Source organism: Vicia villosa, linkage group LG5 (assembly GCF_029867415.1).
Source record: "Vicia villosa cultivar HV-30 ecotype Madison, WI linkage group LG5, Vvil1.0, whole genome shotgun sequence".
Lineage (NCBI taxonomy): Eukaryota > Viridiplantae > Streptophyta > Magnoliopsida > Fabales > Fabaceae > Vicia > Vicia villosa.
Window position 1 is genome coordinate 106,259,546 of NC_081184.1, and position 24,596 is coordinate 106,284,141.

Consider the following 24,596-nt stretch of genomic DNA (forward strand, 5'->3'; position numbering starts at 1 on the left):
ATCCTCATGTTTGTTCAGTTGTCATTGGCAATTAATCATAACATCATTAAGACGAATATGATAACTGTACTATGTTCTCAACATGATCCACTCGACAAGAAAATGAAAGAGATTATTAATTCGTAAGTGTATGTTACATTCATTTTCTTTGATATTGTAAGTATTTTAGCATGTAACATGTTTAATTCATATTCAATGTAAGTGTTGTGGAGCAAGTGAATATGATGAAAAATGTTAGAAGAAAGCCCTCATGGATCTCTCATAAAGTAAGTGGCCTGATTACCCGCTTCTTTTATTTACATTCATGTGTGGTTATATTCATGTGTGGTTATACTCCTATGTGGTTACATTCATGTGTGGTTACATTCATTTGTAGACGAGAAAACAACCCGAGAAATACGAGTGTGGGTATTATGTCATGAAACACATGTTAAACATTGTCCTTGCCAGCATTGTTGATTTATGGGATAAGGTATATATGTCATAATATGTTTATGTATATTAATATATAAGTTGACCATTGAATTATTATCATGCATGATATTTTCATTTTTTCTCTTTGATGATGTAGATGTTTAACGACGTAACCCCATTCCCCATGAAGGACTTTGTCAATCTTCGTAAACATTGGGCGTATATCCACAATGTGCTTAAGGGTCCTGCTATTTGATTTCTTGAGATGTGTACTTATTTTCTGTATATGATGATGTGAATATTACTCTTGACTTAAACATATCGTGTTTGATGTAAATATTAATTTTGGCTTTTGATGCACAATGTTAGCTGTTTTTTATACTCTTTATGCATGGTTAACAAAAATACGATTGTTGTAAATTCTATGATATGGTTATAATATTTAGAGGATAAAAAATGTGAAGGATTTGAGAAGCAGAGAATTGCATATTTAAAACAGAGGAAGTTTTAACATCGGTTATAAAATCTAACCGTGATTGTATATTGAACGGCGACCAGAATAATATAAATTACAAAATGTAGATGCTAACAATCGAACCTGGGACCTTTAGTTAAATCACTACGGCTGGGTTGACGAACCGTTGTGATAAGACGCACGTTTTCTATGATACAACAACGGTCTCAGGACCGTGATTGTAAGTACCGCATATACAACCACATGATACATAACAATGCCTGGTCCTGCGTGGTTATATATATTTCCCAACTGTTGTTAAATTCCCTTTGCATAGTAATGTATGTTGTTAAGTACTTGGGTGCAAAGGAGATAGTGAGTCATGCTAACCACTATAGTAATAGTTGTTAAAATAATAATGCAAGTGCGGGTAAGTGGAGAAATAGTCCCGCATTGGATAGGAATGTGGTAATTTGAACATTTATATGTGGAAGAATCCACTCACCTATCACCTTAAGGTTTTTGGTGAATAAGTGGTATGTCTCATACAAAGGTGTCTAGTCCTATACTATGTATCAATAATCCCTAGTGAAAAACTCCCCAATAAATGGTATCAGAGTCTTTGGTTCAAAAAAGGGACCGACTAACTTGTATCGAAATGCCCAAGAAGGGGTGTCTTGTTGCCCAAGAAGAGGTAATATTAGTACAAGTGTAAGTGGGGGAGTATTATGGACTCACACTTGAGGGAGGAATGTTAGAATAATACTGCAAGTGTGAATAAGTGGTGTGTCTCTCACAAATGTGCCTAGTCCTACCCCAACAAATGGTATCATGAGCCTTTGGTTCGAGAAAGGGACCAACTTACTTGTATCGAAATTCCCAGAAAGTGGTGTCATGTTGTAAAATGTCAACGACGGTACAAGTGTGAGGGAGAGCATTGTGGACTCACACTTGAGGGAAAGTGTTAGAATAATAATGCAAGTGTGAGTAAGTGGGGAAATAGTCCCACATTGGATAGAAATGTGGTGACTTGAACATTTATAAGTGGAAGAACCCACTCACATATCACCTTAAGGTTTTGGGTGAATAAGTGGTGTGTCTCTCACAAAGGAGCCTAGTCCAACACTATGTATCAATGCTCCCTAGTGAAAAGTTCCCCCCAACAATAATAAGTACTTAAAAAGTGATAAGCTTGAGTGATAGGTATTTTTTTGGTTCTTCACTATTTTCCATAATGCTTGAATGAATAGAATGTTTGTATGTGAGGAATATGTGTATGCTCTAGAATCTATAGTAACTCATTTACTTATATTAAGTTTGTAACTCTGTGACGTTATACCATGTTTTATTGAATTAATTATACTTAGGTAATTGATATTATGTTGTTTTTTCCGAAGAATGTAGTATTTCTTTCCGTTATTTTAAGTTGATTGGTGTTGTTTTATTATACCATGCATTTGTGCTATTATCCTTATATTATTTTAAATTACTCATTTCCTTACTTACTTATAGTAACCGTTTATTTCTTTTAATAAACTAAACATGATAAAGAAGGATGGTATGAAGTTGCTCCATATAGTCGAGGTTACAAGGATGGTGTAAATTACTTTTTTGATATTGCATTCACCAAAGAAATGGATGAAGAAGAAGAGATTTTGTGCTCTTATGCTATATGATGTAGAGATGGGAAAAAAGAGAAGTAATATATGAACATTTATGTAGTAAAGGATTTGATGACATAGTTGTTGAGGTTTATTTTGCTCTTTTGTTTGTTTATCATTTCTTATTTACATTGGATGACTTGGTTGTTGAGTTTTATTTTCTCTTTTGTTTGTTTAGCATGGTGCTTTATCCTTTTTTTTATCAAGTTTATTCTCTTTGTACATTATCTTGCTAATAATAAACTTGCAGTTCAAAATAAAAGGTAGTGGTGGTTTTGTTTGTCTTTGATTTTTGTAAGAATTTTCTTGGCTGATTTTACTTATTTGTTTGTTGTTTTCAATTTCTTCTGCAGCAAGTATCAATGAAAATGATGAACAAGGCAACAGTGTAAGTGACGAATTTCAAGAGGACGATACAAGTGACGAGGATGACATAGGTGATGAACTTAAAGAGGACGACATATGTGTTAAACTTCAAGAGTATGACATAGATGATGAAGAGAGTGGTGGAGATGATGATGAGTTCGCGAAACTTAAATGAGAGTTGGATGATATTGTTTTAGGCTTGAACTTAAGCATTAAACTTAAATAAACTATGTATTTGATCATTTTACTAGACTTATACTTCTAAGTATTAAACTTATAGTATTAAGTAATGATATACATTTTGTGTTTTTTATGTGTATTCGAGTTAATGTTTGAAAATTTTATTAGCACAACTTTCTTGGAACTTGCAATTTATGTTTGGTGCAATTCTTGTTTGAATTGTTTATTGTATGAAAATATGGTAAAAAATATTTCGGGTAAATTATAAATACCTTTACCAAGTATTCTCACTATTTCACTTTTAGGGAATAATTTGTAATTGTTGTCTAATATGATAACATTTGAAAACCATCCCCACAGAATGTTCTCACTATACTACTTTTAGGGAATATTTTGTAGTTGTCGCAAGCTATAACAACATTTTAAAAACATCTCCTAAGATGACTCATAAAAATGTCCCTTTTTCCTATAAGGTTATAATATAAAAAAGAAAACAGTACACAAAAAGAGAGGGGAGATTATACCAAAATCCTCTCAAGAAGAAACAACCCTATAGAAAGGAAAATCAAACCTGGTGAAGCTGGTACTAATGAAGTAAGAAATGATAACCAAGGTGGTGAGGGCAGTTATATTAGTGGAAAAGCTGGAGCCAATTCTGTTGTTGAAGAAGTTTTTATGGAGGAGGTTATAGGTGAGAAAGTAGATGTCAATAATGAAGGTGTTATGGAAGATACTGAGAATGAGGGTACTAATGAGGTAAAAAATGATGACCAAGGTGCTGAAGATGGTTATATTAGTGGAGAAGATAAAGACTATGTTCCAACTGAAGGTGAAAGTGAAACTAAAACTGATTTTGTTATACCTGTTGAAAGAGAAGAATGGGATTGGACACATGAATTACATACTAGGAGATTTGCTAGGAATAATCAAGAGGGTGGTAAATTGAATGAAACACAAGCTGCCTATGAATAGCCTGACCAAAATGAAAGTGATTTACACACTCCACTTGAAAGTGATGATGAAGTTGTTCACAAAAGGAAATTCCCTACTTTCAAAGTTCCTGATAGTGGTGATCCTATTAGGTTTGAGTTGGGTATGTAGTTTGTTACAAAGGAACTCATCCTAGATGTTGTCAAGGATAAGGCTATGGAAACAAGGACTAATTTATACTTTTAAAAAATAATGCAGTCAAGGTGGTTGTGAAATGTCAACCAAATTTCCCATTTCATATGTTAGTTGCTAAAAGGAGTGAAAGTCAATATTAAAAAGTTACAAGTTTGAAACCAAATCATGAATGTGTTAGGTCTGCTGGCAATAAACAAGCTAGAACTCAATGGCTAAAAAAGAAATTTATTCCATTGATTAGGCACAATCCTCCTATCAAACCAAGTGGATTGGCTTATGAGGAATTTCTTAGGTGGCATGTTAAGGTCAACCATTTTCAAGCATATAGGGCAAATAAAAGAGTAATGAAGTTAATTTAAGGTGCTGGAAGTGAGCAATATGCACACTTAAGGAGTTATGTTGAAGAGCTTAGAAGGTCAAATCCTAATAGCATAGTGATAATCAAATGTGGGCGCCATCTGAAATAACACCTATTTTTGAGAGGATTTGTATTTTCCTGGAAGCTTGTAAGGCTGCATTTACCAGCACATGTAGACCATTATTTGGGTTGGATACATGCTTCTTGAAAGGTGAACATGGTGGTCATCTTATAGAAGCTATATGCAAGGATGGAAACAACCAGATGATACCTATAGCATATGTTGTGGTTGAACCTAAAACAAGAGATTCTTGGAAGTGGTTTGTTGACCTATTGTTGGAAGATATTAACCAAATTATTCCTAGACAATATGCATTTATATCTGACCAGCAAAAGGTATGTATCTAACTCTATGTGACTGCTTCTATTTTTGCTTGCATATAACTCTAAGTATATAACTGTATATGATCTGTCAAGGACTTGTAGAGGTTATTAAAGGAATAGGTGAGAATGTGGAACAAAGGTTTTGTGTTAAGCATCCTTATAGAAAATGAAAGAAGAGATTCCCAAGAGCACACATGAAGAAGCTGTTGTGGAAAGCTACTAGAGCTACTACTGTACCAGATTGGAACCATATAATGCAGAAAATGAATGACATAAATGGAAAAGCTTACATTAAAATGTAAAAGGTTTAACTTGCACAATGGACAAGATCATCATTTAGCACTAACACTCAAAGTGATTTGCATGTCAACAACATGTGTGAAGCTTTCAATAGGGCAGTACTTGGTATAAGGGAGAAACTAATAATCACTTTGAGGGTGTCAAGAATTATATATGGTGAGGATTGTGAAGCAAACGCAAATGCTTGAAAGGTACAATGGTTATATATGTCCTAAGATTCAGGTAATAATTAGAAATAACAAAAAAGCAGTAGGGGAATGGAAGGAAACTTGACATGGTGATGTGGAAGTGACTCAGTTTAGTGTATCTAATAAGATTGATACATATATTATGAATCTGGCATAAAAGTCTTGTGCTTGTCGTAAGTGGGACCTAACTGGTATACCTAGTGCACATGCTATTGTTTGCATTTGGCACAATGTGTAACACCTGGTATTTAATTAATCATTTAATTAAATATTTTCAAATTATTTTGAATTTAATTGTTGAATTTGTGGAGTGTTGTAATTGTTGACATGGGCTGTTATGATTAATTAGTCGATTAATTAATTGATTAAGTTGTAGAAATAGTATTGAAGAAATACTAGATTTATTATATGGACTTTATTAAATGATGGTGGTAGTAAAAGGTGGGGTGTGAATGTTTGTCCCAATAGGTTTAATGAAATTAGGTTAAGATAAGGATTAGGTTAATTAAAAGGGAAAAATTCTTGGGGAATTCGTCATGGGAAGTTGCAGAGAAGAGAGAAAATAGGAGAGAAACTCATTCCCGTTTTTCTTGCAGCAGTTTCACTAAATCAAAGATCCCCGATTCGTTAACCGTTGGATCGTGGCTAAATTTTGAGGGTAGGTTTGCAACACCTATATATACCTTTTGACCGTTGGGATCTTCAAAATAAGGTATGAGTTGTGAGATATCATCACCGTACTGTAGCTGCATATTTGGGAAAATTTTCAGCTTTTGATTTTGATTAAAAGAGGCAAGGGTTGGAAGCTAAGGCTAGAAGGCTTCGATTGGTAGAATTATAGAGCAATCTCCAATCCAAGGTAAGGGTGGGGTTCTTGCTCTATTGTAATACGGTGGGAGAACTGACTTTTAAAAATGTTGCGGATAGCAAGAGTCGCCACCGACTTTTATTTTATCCAATTGGAAAGGCAAAAAGAACAGAAAAGACCTTTTAAAAAGACTTTGAGCTCGGGGGTAGGTTATACAAAGGGAAGGTGTAAGCACCCTTTGTATCCAAGGTTATCCATGGGCTCTTAATTGCTTAGCTCACTTTTTAATTTCAAAATGTTTGAAGTGTAGTGTGTGAATAGAAAAAGGATTTGAATAAGGACTTTAGCTTGTAAAATAAGTGTAGCCTTTTTGAAAGTAATTTGAAAAGGAGTGGAAAAAAGTATTTTTGATTTGAGTTTGAATAGAGCAAGCATTTAAGAGAACCTACCCTAAGTTTAATTTTTCTGTTCTTTAAGACTTTTGTTTGAAAGGGCTATCCATACCATAAAGAGGGCAGGTAGTCCTTTCATTAGATTTGAAACGGGTCATCGAGGATTATCGTTCGCCATAAAACTGTCCCTACCATAAAGAGGGCAGGTAGTCTTTAGGATAGGATATAATAGTCATTTTAGGCAACCAGTGAGAATACCTTAGCATTCGAAGGGACGATCATCATTCTATCGTAGGCAACCTCGAGGGACAAGATCATATAAACCGAAGGCAACATCGAAGGGACTCATGATCTTTTATGATGATAATGAACTGAAGGCAGCATTTGCTAAGGCATCCTCGTATCCGAGGGACTTGACTATTTTTAATCGAAAGGCAGCAATAAGAGGGATTATCTTAAAAGTGTGTGGGTGCAACAATCATGTGATTCAGTTCGAATATTTTATCTTGTATAAGGTGAACTACATTCGATTAATTGTTGTCACTCCCTATTTTACTAACCACGCAGTTAATGGCAAACAAATAAAATAATTATAGTGTGCGGGAAATAAAAGCAGAAAAGATAAGCCCTAATTACTATTACATCACAAATCGAATGAGCGACCTATACACCTTCTAGGATTTAAATGGTAAAAAATCACAGAGTTATAGAATTTAAATGGTAAAAAATTAAATCACACATGCGACAGTCATAGAGTATGAGATGAGAAGAGAAATTCGCACGTTTAGAAATTTAAGGTTTGAAGGCAAATGGGGTGTTCATGGTGATAAACCCTAAATCTTAAAGGTTAGTGAAAAAAACCTAAAAAATATGATTAATAAAACCTAAAATTCATTAATTAAGATTAAAATTAATAGTAATAAAACCTAAAAAATGGAACCTAAAAAGAAAATAAAACCTAAAAAAGGTTTGCCAAAAAATAATTAATCGATGTTAAGTTGCCAAAATAGGGTTCGTGGTAAAATAAAGTGAAAAAGAAAATAGTATAAATCTAAAGTATTAGAAAACCTAATTTATTTACTAAATTCGATTTTACGATTAAATTATGCTAACCCTAATTCTAATATTTTTTATGGCTTTTTAGAAAAAATAGGGTTTGAAGGTTAATAGTAAAAACAAAATTAAAAGAAAATTAGAAAGAAAAACAATAAAAAAACAAGAATTAAACAAACCCCCAAAGGCTTGGATTGTGTGTGGATGGCTTCTGTGGGTACACCATGGAGCCACGCTTCCTGAGCCCTTAGATCTGGGCACACAGAAATCCAATGGCCAAGTCGTGATGTAGCTGCGTTGAAGAGGAATACTGGATCGCTGGGCAAGATGTAGCGCACAAATTAAACAAGTAAAAACAACCCCCAAGGATCGAACTCGCGCCTTGAGGGATAAGGGATCAAATGTATACGCTATACCGATGGGCCATTATTTACTCGTTGTTAACATAATGATTCCAAACTGTAATATATAAAAAACGAACGAATCAAAATTCAAAAAGGGATGCGCGCGTGGACACTGTTCCCCTTCGTCTTCGCTTGGCTTTTTTCAGTCTATGCATTTGCTACGGTTTCGCTATGCCTCCAATCGCAGCAAATTTCCTACATATTTCACACTCACATAACACAACAAATAAATTCCAGATAAAGACATGGATTAACGGGAAATCATCTCCTGAGTTTAGTGGTGCCCTTAATTTGGGCTAATTCCGCCTATAATAGGAGTTCCCAATTCAAAGCTCAGAAACCCTAATCATGGCACACGCTTCCATCTGCAACTAAACACAAATTAAATGGCACATAAAGCTTCTACACATCTTCACGATTCAGAATATATATTCACATGTTATTTATGATGAGTATATGAGCATAATTGAATTCGAAAAGTTTGATACAACCCGTGACTATGCTAGCATGATTCAGAGTGCTTTAGGTGTTGGTGATGTTCCAATTCGTTTCAGAGAGACTCCGGGAATGGATTAGAATAAAAAAAACCTCTTCAATCGGCCTCCAACCTTGAATTCGATCCCCCATTTTTGCTTGAAATTTCAAGAACTTAACTAGGGCTCCTGGCTTCAGAAAATCCTCCCCTAATGCTTTGGACGAGTTATGTATTCACAGGAGAATGGATTAGGTCAATAAAATTGACTTGTATCTTGTTAAATCCATGATTGCAAATCTTGAGAAATTTGATTTGTAAAGGTTTCCAAATTGGTCTAATTTCAATCTTTTTTTCTCAATTTTGTTTCGCACGAAATTATATGAAAAATATGTTATTAATGAGATTGATATTGATTGGAAATCAAAGCAAATCAAATCTCCTTGTATTTTCCATCATTTATTTGATTTAAATCACCTTTTAAATGAATAAAAATTCAAATAAAAATCAAATATTCATCACAAATTCATGGCTTTGAGATTGGATGTCTTTGATGACTTGGCGAGCAAGATTGGGTCACAAAATATTGGGCCTCTTTGCAAAAAAAATCCATTTTGACCCTTATTTGCTTCATGTATTTTACCAAAAATCGACCAACTTTGAAAAAGCATATCTCTCTCAATATTTAAGGTATGAAAGTGTTCTATGACTTTTTGGAAAGCCTAATATATCCTCTACAAGCCACTTTGGAACCTTTTTTGCATTTGAAGATTTTATCTTGACGATATGGGCTTTGACAAAAAACTGCTTTTGGTTGACTTTCAAAAAGGACCTGTAATGTTTTGGATCATATCTTCCAAATGAAGCATTTTTTGCCTTGGCTTTAGAGATATAAAGTTATAGAGAATTCAATTTCCTTCAAAATAGGCTTTAGTTGGGAAATTTCTGATGTTCTATGTGAAAGATATGGCTAGTAAAGTTCTGTTGACTTTTAGGTTAAAAAACCTTAATTTAGAAACTTTGAGTTTTGTTGATTTCTGAGCTCTCCTTGATGAATCATGATCAACCCTTGATCAACTGATGAATGTTACTTCAAAATATTGATGTTGACCAAAAATCAGGGATTTTGACTGTATTTTGACCGCAGTTGACTTTTAGGTCAAACTAGTCGATTGTTGACCATTTGAGCAGTTGACTGAGCAATCTTGTGAATTAGAGTTTGAAACTTGGCAGGGGGATACTTTGAAGCATATGAGAGGCCATGAAGTCCACTTGAGGTGTTAGAACCTGATTTTACATTGAGAGGAGCAAAACCCTAGTTGTGGATTGATTGCTTAGGAGAGAAGTAAGTGTGCCCAATTCTTACATATTCTTGAGCAGTTGAAAGTCAGGTGAGTCAAAATATCTGAAAATATTATGGGCAAATTTTGGGGTATGACATCTATAAACGGGGATATGATGGACCGTATATGGGGTTGGGTTATAATTTTATCGTTGTGTTTGGTATTATTTGGTGTTCGTTATTTTGTGATTTCTTGGAAAATTATATATGCACTGTTATTGTGTGTGGAATATTTATTAATGGTGTTGGTTTGTGATTTGGTGGATATATTAATTAACTGTGTTGGTTGATAATCAGGTGAATGAATCTGTCCTGGGAAAATAGTGATTGTTTAATTGAATAGAAATTATAATCGATGATGTTATATGATTGGAAAATAATATGTGTTGTTAGTGATGTTGTGATAATAATTTTGAGATTGAAAACTAATACCGTAATGGAAAATTGGCTCTGAGGAGAAGAAGGAAAATTGCTTAGGGACGGGTGTCCCTGCTGTTTCTATACACTATTGTTTACTTAATTAATTAGTAATAGGTATTGAACCTTATAATTAAAATTAATAAATATCTATTAGATTAATTTAAGAGCTTAAGATCAATTAAGTGAATCAGTAGAAATAGAAAATGATAATTGGTAACAGTAGAACATAATTATGGTGATGTTTAATAGAGCAATTTAATAACAGCAAGTTAGTATTTAGCAGAATAATTTTGTGAAGCAGCAGAGTAATAAATTAGCGACATATTAGTGATAGAAAATAAATAACTAATTAGTGAATAGATAATAAATAAAAGGTAGACTGGGACTAAGTTAACCGAGTAGAATAAATTAGTTGTGCCTTAAAATTATTCGGTATCCGTATTTTTGGTGATGTTTTGGCGATGTTGTGATGCGATGAACATTATGCATTTTGTGATTTTCCGTTGTATTATTCGTGACGATTTGTGATAATTGTCGATTATAGTTGTTGACTTGTTCTGTATGTATTGTTGTTGACATGCTGTTGTGACGTGGTGATATTAAGTTGTAGGCCTATGCCTAGTGACGATGCGATGCTATGATTTTGTGATTACTGCGAAATGCGGGAAATAAAGTGACGTTGAGTTACCTCTGATTATTGGTAACATTTTTTATATAGGCGTAAGTCTCGTGACGATGTTGTTGTGATTTGTTTTGTGATGATGCATTCATTGAGTCTCATGATTGCATTTTTGTGATGGCCTGGATTGGCAAACAGTGACGAAGGCTTATGCCTGTTTTGATGCCTCTATTTATTGGCAATTGGCGATGGGGGCTGAAGCCCTGGGTACCACATGCATGTGCATTTGTTAGAGTTGCATTTCATTTGTGTGATTATGAGTTTATGTGTTGTGATGTGTGAACTTATGTGAATTGTTGTGAAATTTGAATATGAATTTATGTGAGATATGGTGACGTGTGTTGTTTTGATTTAAACAGTAAAGTAAACTAGACGATAATGATTATACCGCAAAGTGATGATTATTATGACTTGAATTGTATATATATTATTTATCATCACCCTAATTATATTGTTTGATATTTCACCCCTTTAATTGTTTCGCCGTTACCTTTATGCTTGTAAAGTGCATGTGATATCTTGGATGAAAATTTAGCCGCTGTGAGTCGAGTCGGTGGTCACTCTGATACGTAGCACTCGGGGGGATAAACGCATGTTTTAATTATTTGTTACTTGCCGAATTTTTAATGATGTCTTATTATGGAATTGTAGCTTAAAGCTATATTGCGAAGATGTTGTGATTAAATTGAAAAATTGCGAAGTTTTGTGAATTCCGCTACGAGATAAAATAATTATTTAATGAAGTGATTTTGAGGATTAAATTAAATGTTATAATTGTTCATTTTAATTATACGTGCTATGTGTGTGTGATGAAGGCATGAACGTCGAAAATGATTTGAATGATGAAATGTGACATCTAAATTGTTGATAAAGTTTTTGAATAACTCTGATTTTTCGTTATAATTATCGAATAATTTATCAGATAGAATTGGGGTGTTACACAATGGATTGGCTGTTGAAATTTATGCGGCATGTTACTATAGGTATGTGTATTTTTTTAATATTTATTTGTTTTTGCACGAGACATCTCACAATACATCTCATTTATTTGTAGGAAATCACAATGCCTGGCTACTTACTCTCACATTGTGCTACCATAAAATGGACCAAGACTGTGTTTAGTCACAAGTAGTGTGTACGTCCATCCACCAGTTATGAAAAAGGCCCAAAAAGTTAAGGGAAAAAGTCCAATGATGAGCCAAGAAATGTTGGTGTGCTACCAAGACAGTTGAAGACAGTGAAATGCACAAATCGAAATAAGTATGGACATAACAATAGGATTTGTAAAGGTAAAAGTGTTGCTGACAGGCAGATTCCAAAGGGAGGAAACAAGCAGAAAAAACAACAAGAAATGCTAATTTAAGTGGACCATCTAGACATAACAAGAAGAAATAAAAGGCAAAGGAGGCTCAAGTTATTACGTCACAGGGGTCACGAGTTCCATAGACACAACCATCTCAGACTTAGATTACACTTAAGTTGGTTTTTTGGTTTAGGTGCATGTAATTTATAGGTTTAATGTGCTGTCAATGTATGCTCCACAAACATGTTTTTTCTTGCTATAATTATGGTACTATTTTGGTGATGTAATGACAATTATGCTTGATCGTAATGCCTTAATCAACATTGGTTGTAATGACAACTATTTTGGTGATTTAATGACAATTATGCTTGATTGTAATGACAATTACTAGTTTCAATTAATCTATGTTTGGTTCAACTTTCATTTATTCAATTGATTGATTCAACACAATTCATTGTTCAATTTTCATTTTCATTCAAACATCATTGAAGCTCAATTGAAAATTACAACAACTAAACAAGAATAAGCACACAAGTCTTACTAAATATAATCAACCTTGTTGCCCTAATCAAGAACACCTAAACAATCCTTACTAAACACTTAAACAAGACTTCCTAGACATAACATATAAACAAGCCTTACAAGACATAGCACCTAAACATAATCAGTATTACTAAACACAAGCCTTCAAGCCTTTAATTCTTCAAGGTAACAATACAGAGCAATCCCATAATGAGCACAACAACTGCAACAACTAATCCTTAGCCAAACTTTAGCTTCTCTGTCAAATCCTCATCTTGTTTCAACTTTATATTATCCTTCTTCTTAAGTTCATCAATTCTCTTCATCAGTGACAAAATCACCTCCTTTGTACGCACATACATTTCTTCATCTTACCAATTGAAGAAATTACATCCCTTTTGATTCTGCAACTGCATTCACAAACAAGAAACGCAATGTTAAACCTACTCCTAGGATTTCCAAATAACACATTCACAAACAAACTAGCAACTGCAAGTACCTTGTATAACCCACATTCATTAAACCTACGCCCAAGATTTCTAGTTATCCATGCAGTAGTGAGAGGTGATTAAAGGTGATGCACAACTGTTACTAGACACAGTATATGATTCTGACATTGATGAAGAAGGAGAAAATGAGGAGGAAGATAACGAGGAGGGAGAAATAGAGGGAGAAGTATGTTTCTGAACAAGACGGCTTGGGGAACCAATTTAGGGATTAGGGTTTTTAAATTTTCAAGAAACTAAGTTTTATTCTTTTTTAATTAAATTTATGAAATGTTTCATTTGTTTTATTTTATTAAATTTTTCAATTGTATTTTAAAATGTGATTTTTCAGATTGGCACTGCCACATATGCGTTTATTTGCCATCTGTGCATTTCTTAAGGGGAAAATGAGGGTTAGGAGTAAAAATGCAAAAAAAAGAAATGTTAGTATAGGGACTGCTTTATTCGATTTGAAAAAGGCATGACAAATTTTGTGAGTTGATCAAAATGCGAGGACTAAAAGTGTATTTATGCCTATAAACAAAGGTATAGAAATAAAATTAGTAGTATCAATCAAAGTTAATTTTAGATTAGCAAAGTTATTTGGACAACTATTTCCTTTTCTAAAAATGTGAGAAACTAAAAATTCCAACAAGAGACTAAATTAATCTAATTTGCAATATTCCACTTTTTCATATTTATACAAGGTGAATAGTCACTAGACTATTTGGAAAAAAAATAGATTAAATTAAGTTTTGTGAGAGTCTATATCTCAACTTTTATTAATTTTAGTGTGTTGGAATATTATTTTATGGGAAATGCTAACGAGTTTTAAAAGGTAAATAATACTTGCATTTAATGTTTTAGAAATGAAAATAATTGTTTTTTGGAAATGCTAACCAGTGCCTTATGCGTAATGGTTAAGATTTTAAAATAGTAAATTTATCTCGATAATCTGCATATTTAATACTTTAAAAATTGAAATATTAAATTTTCTATAAAATATTTTCTTTTTTTAGAATGCTTAATCATTGTCCTGAGGTCACTTGTTAGCAATACTCTTAATTCTTTTTAAGAAATACGTAACAAAGTTTGTTTTATTGAAATTCTTTCTATTCAATACATTAGAAATTATATAAAAAATTTATTTAAGAAATATTTTCATTATATGAAATGCTTAAATAGTATAAGAGAATTTGATTATAAAAAAATTTATCAACTAGGTAGTAAGATCCTTATTTTATTTTTTCCGACTATAAGAGAATTTGGCGGAATTTCCTGATGAAAACTACTTCCATTAAAATGTTGTGTAAATAAAGTGTTTTGGGGACTTCAAAATCCTAGGAAAGGAGATAAGCAATTTCCTAATATGAATACAATCATTATACTTTATTTATTACAAAATAATAATCTGATTAAATTGATCACCATAATAATCTCTTCAAAGCGCAACAAACATTGGGTCCTACTGGTTGGGTTGGGGCTTCATACATTACATTCAAATGAGAAAGAGGTGGAGCAAGTACAAGTAGTCAAAGTCTTCAACTAGCTACCACTATCTTTTCTTTATCTGACAATCACATGCCACAAAAGTGATATACTATATTATTATTTTTATTAGTAATCAACTAATCAATGTATCAAAACACTAATTTCCTTTTAGTTTCTTAATTAATCTATCATTTTCAATATTAATCTTAGGTGGGCCAGGTTAGAGAGATACCAAACTTGAAATCCAAGTTGAAGCATATGTTGCAGACAATGTGAATATATAAGAACATTATGGCCAAAGGTAGGAATCACATTGTTCTTTTTTATTAGCAGTATTACTTATTAATTTTTAAATTACAATTTCACAAAGAACATCTCCCAGTTATAATTAAAGCTTACTTATGTAGTAAGATACCCTTGTTGTGCGTAATAAAATATGTTCATCAAAGAAATTAGTAAGATCTATAATATAATAGGTTTGAAAATTTTGGTCTTGATAAATGTGTTATATAGAAGTTAACCAGGGAAAAATTAACCTGTCACCCCCATAATTTTATTTGGCACCCTCTCAAAATATATTAAAATATTAAAATACTCAAATTAAAAAATTTATTATTTTACAAAATGTACAGGTAAATATCAAAAATTTAAAATCTCTGGGGCGATACCAGAAACTTCGAGGCGACTATTGGAAATTTCACCAAATAGTAAATATTTTAGGTTATTTTGCAAAATTTCCGGTAAAAATTCACTGAAATTTTTGGTATTTCGTACCGGATATTTCAAAATTTTCCGGTATTTCGTACCGGATATTTCAAAAATTTCCGATACATTTTAGAGGTATTTGTACGAGAAATTTTGAAATTTTCGGCAGTTCGATTTTTTTTGAAAAGATACCGGAAATTTCAAAATTTTCAATAGTTCATATTTTTTTGAAAAATACCGCGAATTTCGTAATTTTCAGTAGTTCATTTTTTAACTAATTTTTTTCCTTATTTACTTACTTCAGTGAGGACCAGAGGTAGAGACGGTTATGTTGCGAGGAGGCTTGTTAATAGAGCAGATCTTCAGGCGCGGATGGATGAGGCAGAGGCTTCCCAGATACGGGCTGGAAGACATCCTCCGAACGGTTCCCACCAGAAACAGTTGACTGAGCAAACGCAGTAACCGCGCACCCAGACGTCAGACTACTAGAGTTGCTACTGCGTAGGAGAAACCTGTACCTGTGGCTGAGCAGGTACCTGTGGAGGAGCCAGCTGTACCTGTATCGGTTGTGGATGAGCCAGTTGTGGAGGTACCGACTGTGGAAGAGGTAGTTGTGGTGGTGCGCGATGTGGAGGAGCAGGTACCCAATGTAGAGGTGGTTGTTGAGTAGGTACCCGCTGTAGAGGTTGTTGTTGAGGAGGCTCCTGAGGAGCCCGTGGGAGGCCTATTTAGACATATTATATTTTGTTTGTATTATATGTATATTTTGTGACACAAACTTGTTATCACCGTACTAATTTTTTGCATAATATTTTGGGGATTACATGATTCAAAGATGAACACAGTATAAAACAGTACAACAAAACATAAATTAAAAAATACCAAACATGAAAACCTAGGTACTACCAAATGATTATGGACGTTTCAACATCTTTATTATGTCGTCGACGGATCTTGTTATCTTTGCATCCAACTCTACCGGACTTTTAATTATCCTACAACGAAATGATTTCCACATGGCCTTGACATCTTCGTCGGTCTTCAACTCAGTCAGGTTGTATTTCACTCTTCCATTACTATCAATCCAATCTTCCTGAAACTCGATCTTTCTCACCGTTCTGTTATCGGTATCAGGCACCAACTCATTCAACTTGTCTGTCAAGTTGGCAAGGGATGCGGCGCCATCTGAAAGTTTGAATTCAACAAGAGGGTTTTTTCTGTTGAAATACACTTCCGCCTTAATCAGAAATTCATGAAGAGACATTCTTTTAGATGTCTTTCTCTATAACATATGCCCCTATTTATACAGATGAAGATTCATTCTAGACCACACAAATTTGTCAGTGCAATTAGAACCCTCCAAATATGTCGGCAAAATCCTGATCGTTGAAAAATTCCAAATGAGTAATTTAAACTATCGAAAGTTTTAGTATACCAAAAATTTTTGGTATTCAGTGGTAAATTTGAAATTTTCGGTAGTTTACAAATATCAGAAATTTCATTTCAACTACCAGAAATTTTGTTCAGAAAAATTGGAGAATTTCCACAAAGTCATTTCTGAAATAATGAAATATGGGGGTGCGAGGTACAATTTTGGTGTGAGTTATTTTCATAGTGTACTGTATCATTGTAATCTTGGATTAAGTCTAGTTATGTTATACCTTAAGCCTTGAATAGCTAATTTAATTAGGGTTGTTCAAAATATTCAAAAATTAAATCGAACCGAACTTAAGTTAAAATAATATAACCATTATATCTGCTTAGTGAACTAAACCATAATGCATAAACAATTTTAGAAACGAACCGAAATTAAAATTGAACTGAATTAAAATTCAAACCAAATCAAAATTGAAAACAAAAAATATTTAAGTTAATTATTTTTTTTTTAAATTGAAAAATAGCTAACGATTTGGTTCTTTAATAAACTGTTTGGTTTGAGAAAAATTGTCTTCTAACAGTTCGGTACCGTTCGAAATTGTGAAACAGTATACCAAATCAATGGTTTAGTTCGATTCTTAATAAATTAAAATAATTTATTTTAGTTCGAGTGAATTTTTACTATAGTTTAATTTGGTTCGATTCAATAAATAACTCTAATTTTAATGTTAGCTTTTTTGGCCTTTTAAAAAATATATCGTATGCTCTTTATACGTTTCTACGGAACATTTAATGTTACATAAAATCATTTAACGTAAAATCATAAATAATTTTTCTCTCCTATTCAACATTACTTGTGTTTCTTAATAGGTGTGAAATGCTCCAAACATCTTATAATATTGGATGAAGGGATTATATATTTATAATAAATATGTCATGTTGGAAGAATAAAACAACGGTAATAAAGGGTAATATAGGCAAATGTATAATCATGCAGCGATGTCAAAGATAATAAATTATAATATAATAAATCTGTTACTTATTTTAGTAAAATTTTCAGAGTCTGATTTTGAATTATTTATTTTATCTCATTTTAATTTTTTTTCTTCTTACACATTTATTTGTCAATATATCTCAATCAACATAATTTTTGATCTAATTTTATGCAAAATGATGATCATCCTCCTTTTCCAAATTAATAAGGCAACTCATACTTTGAAAATGCACCTCTTATCTCAAATTTACACCATAGTCCAAATTTTCAAAATTCTCAATTTTATCCCAAATCCACAAAATAATCCACACTTAGGAAATTACTCATATCATACACCACCTTATTCATATCAATATGTGTGTGTGGTCTAACGGTAAAACGTTTGGGTCCTGAGAGTATGCTCCTCTCTAGGTGTCAGGTTCGAAACCCGACGATTGTAAAAAACATATAACAATGGTTGAGGGTTCGTGGTAAAATAGCATGTGGTTGTAAGTTTTATGCAAGTGATATACAATGAGATGTACAAATAATACAGCACAGACAAAGACCTTAGTTCTTGAGATTTCTAAGATATACAAATGTAAGAACCTTCTCAAGAATATGTGCACCTTAGTTCTTGAGATTTCTAAGATATACAAATGTAAGAACCTTCTCAAGAATATGTGCAGACACAACAACAATGTACATAAATTAAAAGCGCAAAATAGATCTTGTTCTTGTTGTGTCTTCTTGTTGTATTATTTTGTTACTTCATTTTTTAATCTTCAACTTCTTATATAGATAGAACAAAAGAGACGTTGGAAGTTGCTTGCACAAGTGTATTTGGTGAAGAAGTAGATTTTTAAGAGAGAGACGTTGGAGTTGATACGATGAGGATCTTCATTTTCTAAGTAAACTCTTTATCCTTTGTGTCTTTCTCAAGTAAGTCCACAGGCATCAAGTGGTAGATTCAATAAATCATATCATTCATTCTTGAGCCTTGTGTTAAAACTTCTAGTTGACTTTCTCCATAATTCCAGCATTCTGATAAGATGGCACTACTTTTGCACAGAGTATGGTTAGTGACTTTTTGTACTTGTGTTTCCAGGAAGGCGCTTGAAGCTCAATTTGAATATCAGATGCTGAGTCTTTTTTAGTGATGAAGTTTTATTTGAAATCCAGATTCTGACCTTTGGAATCTAAATTTCATACTTCTTATATACACGCTAATTAACTGGGTCAAAACCAAGTTAATAAAAAGCTTTAATGAACATGCACACTTTTTTTTTTTTTTGAAAAAAGTATGAACATGCACACTTAATCAAACATTAGTACATCCTTATGTTCTTTAAGTACTTTGATTATCATCAAAACTCAAGGAGTATGAGCATGAATAGATTTTGTTTCGACATTAATATCATGAGTTGCTTTGAGAAGCATTGCTGAAGGTTTCCAAAGAATTGAATATGTGAAAGCCGTCACCCAAAATGATCCTGCCGTCGCGGCCTCTACATCTCGCTACTAAAAAAAATATATTAATAAAACATAAATACAAATAAATTTCTAAAAATTAGCATATACCAGATCACACAAAAAATTATATGTAATTCTATGAAACACATAACAAATTTGAAACACATAACAAAATACTTGATCACTCAAAATTATGCAATCCAATGAGGCCCATAACAACCTACCACATCAATGGAGTTATGTAATCCAAAGAAGAAAAAGTAGATAACATACTCGATTATTCAATATTAAGGAATCTGGTGAAGATCAAATTAACACCGAAACCATGTTAAAGCCGCGACGAAACACTGTTACGCCGCGACGAAACACATGACATAATGTAGCACATCTTTAAACATAAATTGTGCAGTACATCAATTTTCCAACTAAAAGATAGATAACAAACAGTTTCAGCCACAGCCATAATTTACAAAGCAAATTAATCTAAGTGTACAAAATTGCAAAAACACAAACAACATATATAGATAGATAGATAAATCTTTCAGTCACTATTTTTGAGGCTTCTTCCACAAGACACCAATCTTCTTCAACACATTACCATTTTTCTTCCTCTGGAACTCATCATCAATATCTTCACCATAAGGTGGTGAACACTTAAAGTTCTTCTCCAAAGACACACCTCTCTCTGTAACCTTCTCATTGTTCCCGGCCGAAAGCATAGCAGCAGCCGCTTCTGCAGCCTTCCTCCATTGATCAGCCTGTACCTTAAGCTTCCGCAGTTCGCCTTCCATTTCCAAGCTCGCCGCTTGCGCTGCTTCTAGCTGCTCGGTCACTCTCGCGGCCTTTCGGTTGCTTCTGTCTGCTTCCTCCATCGCAATCCCGAGCTTCGTTGCTGCCTCGCGTTCTGCAGCCTTAGCTTTCTCCATTTCGTCTCTTGCTTTTTCGCCATCGGAACAGCGCTTGCTGATCTCCATCTTCAGCATCTCGTTCTCTTCTGATATGTTTTGCAGTGTTGTTTCCTTGTCCATTATATCGGCTTTCATTTCATCCAAACATTGTTCCAATCTTTTAACTTCCTTTGCAAGTCCATTATCATTCTGTGATGACTTGTTATTTTCGAGCTTCAAATTCAGGTTCTCGTTCTCTTCCATTATACATTGCAACTCGGTTTCTTTGTCCATTAGATTAGCCTTCAGTTCTTCAATATCGGCTTTCTTTCTTTGTAATTCAGCCTCCAACTCGCGCTGTCTCTCACCTGATTCTGATTTTATCTGCTCCATCAACTCGTACGCGCCTTTTATCTGCACCGTGCTTTGAATCTGTTCTTGTTGATATTTAGTCTCGGCAGTCTCTAGATCAGATCTCAACCGTTCAACCTCGGACTTCAACGAACAAATCTCAACTTCAATTTCATTAGGATCCTCTCCATCTTTCACTATTTCACATTCCTTCTCGAATCCGCGATCATGTACAAGAAATTGATCAGAATGAACTGATTCATTATCATTATCAGTGACAGTGACTTGTGTCTTAAGTTTGCTCACAAGTGTCTCTAGCGTGTCCACCCTTGTTCTAGAATGTTCTAATTCCAAAGCAATGGAATTGTAGTCATCTACATCTTTCACAACATCGTCCGCTAGAATCTCGACGGTTCTTTTTGCAGCTTTGAGTTGAAACAAGGCTTCGTCGACAACAACTTGAGCCTGACATTCGGATTCTTTGGAATTGTCGAGTTGGTTTTTCATGCTCTCCATCAGAGAAAGTGATTCTGATAACTTCTGCTTCAGATTTAGTAACTCCGTATTCGCGGATTCTGCATGTTGAGTTTGAACATTACCACAATTAGCAACCACCTCAAGCTGGACCTTTAGCAGCTGAATTTCTTTCACAGCAGAAGCCAAAGCAGTTGAGTCAACGAAGAGATTCTTTCCAGAGGTGTCGAGCTCGGATTGCCACGCCCTGTCACGTTCTTCGGTCAATCTCTGGAGTTCGATATCACGAGCTTCTCCGTTAGCACAGAGCTCCTGGTACTGGTTTTGAGACTCTTCGAGTTTTGCAGATAGCGTTAAGAGTTGCTCCTTGGATTCCTCGGCGTCTTGCTGAGCTTGCTTCTTGCTTGATTCAGTTAAAACTAGCTGGTCCATCACCTTCTTCAAATCATCTTGAAGTTGAGAAATTTGAGATTCCAATTCAGATATTTTGCTAGGACGTTTCCTCTATTGCAACAGAAATTATGATGGTTAAAACTATCTTAACAAAGTTGAAGATAATGAAAAAAATATACCGAAAGCAATGTGATACACACTATCATTGAAAAAAACTATGCATTGTTCTAGAGTAAAATTTTATGTAGTATGAAGCAGAGACAGACACGAGACACGGACACTGAACCTGACATCACAGATACTCATGTGTGTGACTTTAGGAGTGATAATAAAAATAATTACCTCAGGAACCGGGCTTCTGGGTGATTTTCGATCATTGAGTTTGGGGCTTTTTTCCTTTGATATTCTATTAACTTGACTTGAAGACGACGAAGATGATATAGAGTTAGTGTCTATCGTAGTAGTCCTCATTTGGCGTACAGCGCGTCCAGAAACCTTCTGAGTCACCTCAGAAGAAGAACCACTTCTGAAATTTGAATCAAAAAATTGTTACTAACAAATATAAAATCTTATAAAACAAAACTCGTATATCACTCGGTTGAGTTCGATCAATTTATACCTTGTTGTCATTATTAAACAAATCTTCTGTTCCTCTCACTCAAAATTTCTACAATTTCAAATTCTATCATTTGAAAAAACATACAAAAAAAATTGGGTACTATAATGTTTTTGTTCAGTCAATAAAACAAGGTAATAACTGCCATGGGTCCCAAAGTCCCATTCCATAGTTAAGGGAGGAACCTACTTCAACCAAAGAGGAAACACAATAATGACTAACAAGACATGATTATGCATTTGTGCAACGAGAAAAAAGTGTGAAAATTTCACAATTACTACTTGAACATATATAGAAGAAAAAATAGAGTAAATAGTAAAAGTACTATTTCAAAGATTACCTTGTTTTTGGGGTATGCATAGCTTATAGCTCAAACGGGTTAATGGTTTGGGCCTCACACACGTTGAAATATGAATGCACCCTGACCTACAAGTACTGTAAAACTTCAGAGAAATATCCCAATGGCACAAGTTGAGCAGACAAGTGAATCCAATGTGAAGTTCATGAATTTATTCAAATCATTAATGTGTTCATGCAGATCATGGGGCTATCTTTCTCATCTTCACCACCTAGCTGTAAATGCTGAATCATTGCACATACACTAGCATCATTTTCACTTTAATGCTAAAAAAACTTGTACCACAAATAAAATCTACGTGTTTTTGATAGAATTTAACACCGGTGCATATCTAGAGTTGGGTTCGAATTAAGTTGATAAGCATTTGGTCTAAATTTTAGATCAAATATATCAATTTTTTGTCAGTTCTAGCATCAAGTGGTTCCAACCCCCTCCCGATCACAGTTGCTGAAGATAAAACCGGGGTTCTCGCTACAAAGTCCAGCACCAATCACCACTGGACCAACTAACGATGCGTTGATAACTTAATATATCAATTATTTTGGTACAACTTTCTCTTATATTTAATACCAACAACGCATCATTTAATCTAAAAATGTTACCATTATTTCAATAATACAAGACTAAAATTAATGAATTATTGAAAGCATACCTAAGACTAAACATAATACAAAAAGTCAAGCATATTTGTATTTTCTAACAAAAAAAAAAGTGTTCACATATGAGGAAAAAATGCTCTCTTTTTACCAACTAATGCTATGATAACGTATTTCACACTAACAACTTATGATCATGTGTGGAACCCATCTCAATTCCTATAGATGATCAGTGGGTATTTTAGTAATTTAATTAGTGAAATTTTCTATAATTTAGCCGCAAAACATGGCCCCAATGATACAACACATGTTTTAACCTAAAATTTTGCCATAGGATAATTAATTTTGCTATAACCCATTAAAATTTTCACATTAACAAACCAACCAAACAAATTAAAATTTAAAATAAATTAACCATGCAAAGACATTGAACTCTACAACAAAAGAAGAAAATAGAATGTACAAATATAAGAACATATAGTACTCCATAAAGAAGAAGAAAAAGGAACAAGCACAAGAACAAACAGACAAAAGAATTCCTAGTAGTACGTTACGGAATCAACCTTTTTTATAAAAAAATTATATTCGTTTTGCTTTCCAAAAACATACTACATTTCCATTATTGAAAATAAAAAAATTAAAAAAACAACAATAATTTAATTAAAAGTAGATAGTGCATTTAATGTAAAGATCTTTCTAAAATAGCTTTTTCATGTGAAATGTCATACTTTTTATTTTACTTTTCAAACTAGCGGAATTTTATTTTCTAATATATTAGTAAACAGAAACTTTTTCCAAAATATTTCTTACTTTGTTTGCAGAGGTTGAGTTCAATATTACATAGAAAAAACAACACGAATGTCAGATTCTTTTGTCAAAAAAGTGATTTTTTTCAAAAGTGATTTTCTTAAAAAACAAGCAGCGACAGGTTAGTGATATGCTGCATTTTGGATGAATGAATGGAAAATAGTTAAGAGAGTTGTGATGAACTTACTTGAAGGTGTTGTTGTTTGAGAGAAGTGAAAAGTGAAGTTACCGTTTTGTTGAATGGAGTTTGAACTTGTGTTGTGGAGTGGAAAGTGGAGTGAAACAGAGAGAGAAGTAGTGAAAAAGAGAGTACGGTTTTGTCGTTTGAGGGATGGTGATTAAATTGGTTTTAAGTTGGAGTTTGCGTCCGCGTAGTATATACCGTATACGACGTGTCGTATAGCGTATGGTAATCTTTCTTTGCTATCTTTGGTTGTATTGTTGTGTTTTTACTTGGAAGCAAGAATGGATAAAGTAAAGGGATAAATAAGTAAAGGGATAAAAGTGTATTGTATTAATTTTTTTAAACTCTTTCACACAATATTTTATTTCATATTTTCTTAAACTCTCTTGAAGATTTTTCCATTCTTATTTAATTATTGTATTTAGTAACATGATTAATATCTTTTTTCACATCATAAACCTCATACTCGTTCTAAATTATTTCAGTTAGTCTCTTTCAACAAATTCCCCCTATGTGAATTAATTCCCCCTATGTGAATTAATGAGGCAAGTATTGTGGATCAATGTGTTTGCAGGTGTAACTCGGTGAACTGACTTTTATT

At 33.5% G+C, this 24,596-nt stretch overlaps 2 protein-coding genes across 5 annotated transcripts; one reads left to right on the plus strand and one right to left on the minus strand.

Moving 5' to 3' along the window:
* Positions 1–2,410: 2,410 nt before the first annotated feature.
* LOC131605116 (acidic leucine-rich nuclear phosphoprotein 32-related protein-like) lies at positions 2,411–4,047 on the plus strand. The gene is made up of 3 exons (XM_058877511.1): positions 2,411–2,426; positions 2,883–3,051; positions 3,573–4,047. The coding sequence occupies exons 1-3, from the start codon at positions 2,411–2,413 to the stop codon at positions 4,045–4,047; spliced, it is 660 nt and encodes a 219-aa protein (XP_058733494.1).
* Positions 4,048–19,629: 15,582 nt separating this feature from the next.
* Positions 19,630–24,242, minus strand: LOC131601950 (interactor of constitutive active ROPs 3-like). Of its 4 annotated transcripts, none has more exons than XM_058873883.1 (4): positions 23,999–24,242; positions 22,391–22,476; positions 21,777–21,960; positions 19,630–21,545 (listed from the first exon to the last, which is right to left on the minus strand). In XM_058873883.1, the coding sequence occupies exons 2-4, from the start codon at positions 22,408–22,410 to the stop codon at positions 19,878–19,880; spliced, it is 1,872 nt and encodes a 623-aa protein (XP_058729866.1). In that variant the 5' UTR covers positions 22,411–22,476; positions 23,999–24,242; the 3' UTR covers positions 19,630–19,877. The 4 variants fall into 4 exon arrangements, with proteins under 4 accessions (XP_058729866.1, XP_058729867.1, XP_058729868.1 ...); XM_058873884.1 differs by having other exon boundaries at positions 22,391–22,632; XM_058873885.1 differs by having other exon boundaries at positions 22,391–22,485; positions 23,999–24,046.
* Between the last annotated feature and the right edge of the window lie 354 nt (positions 24,243–24,596).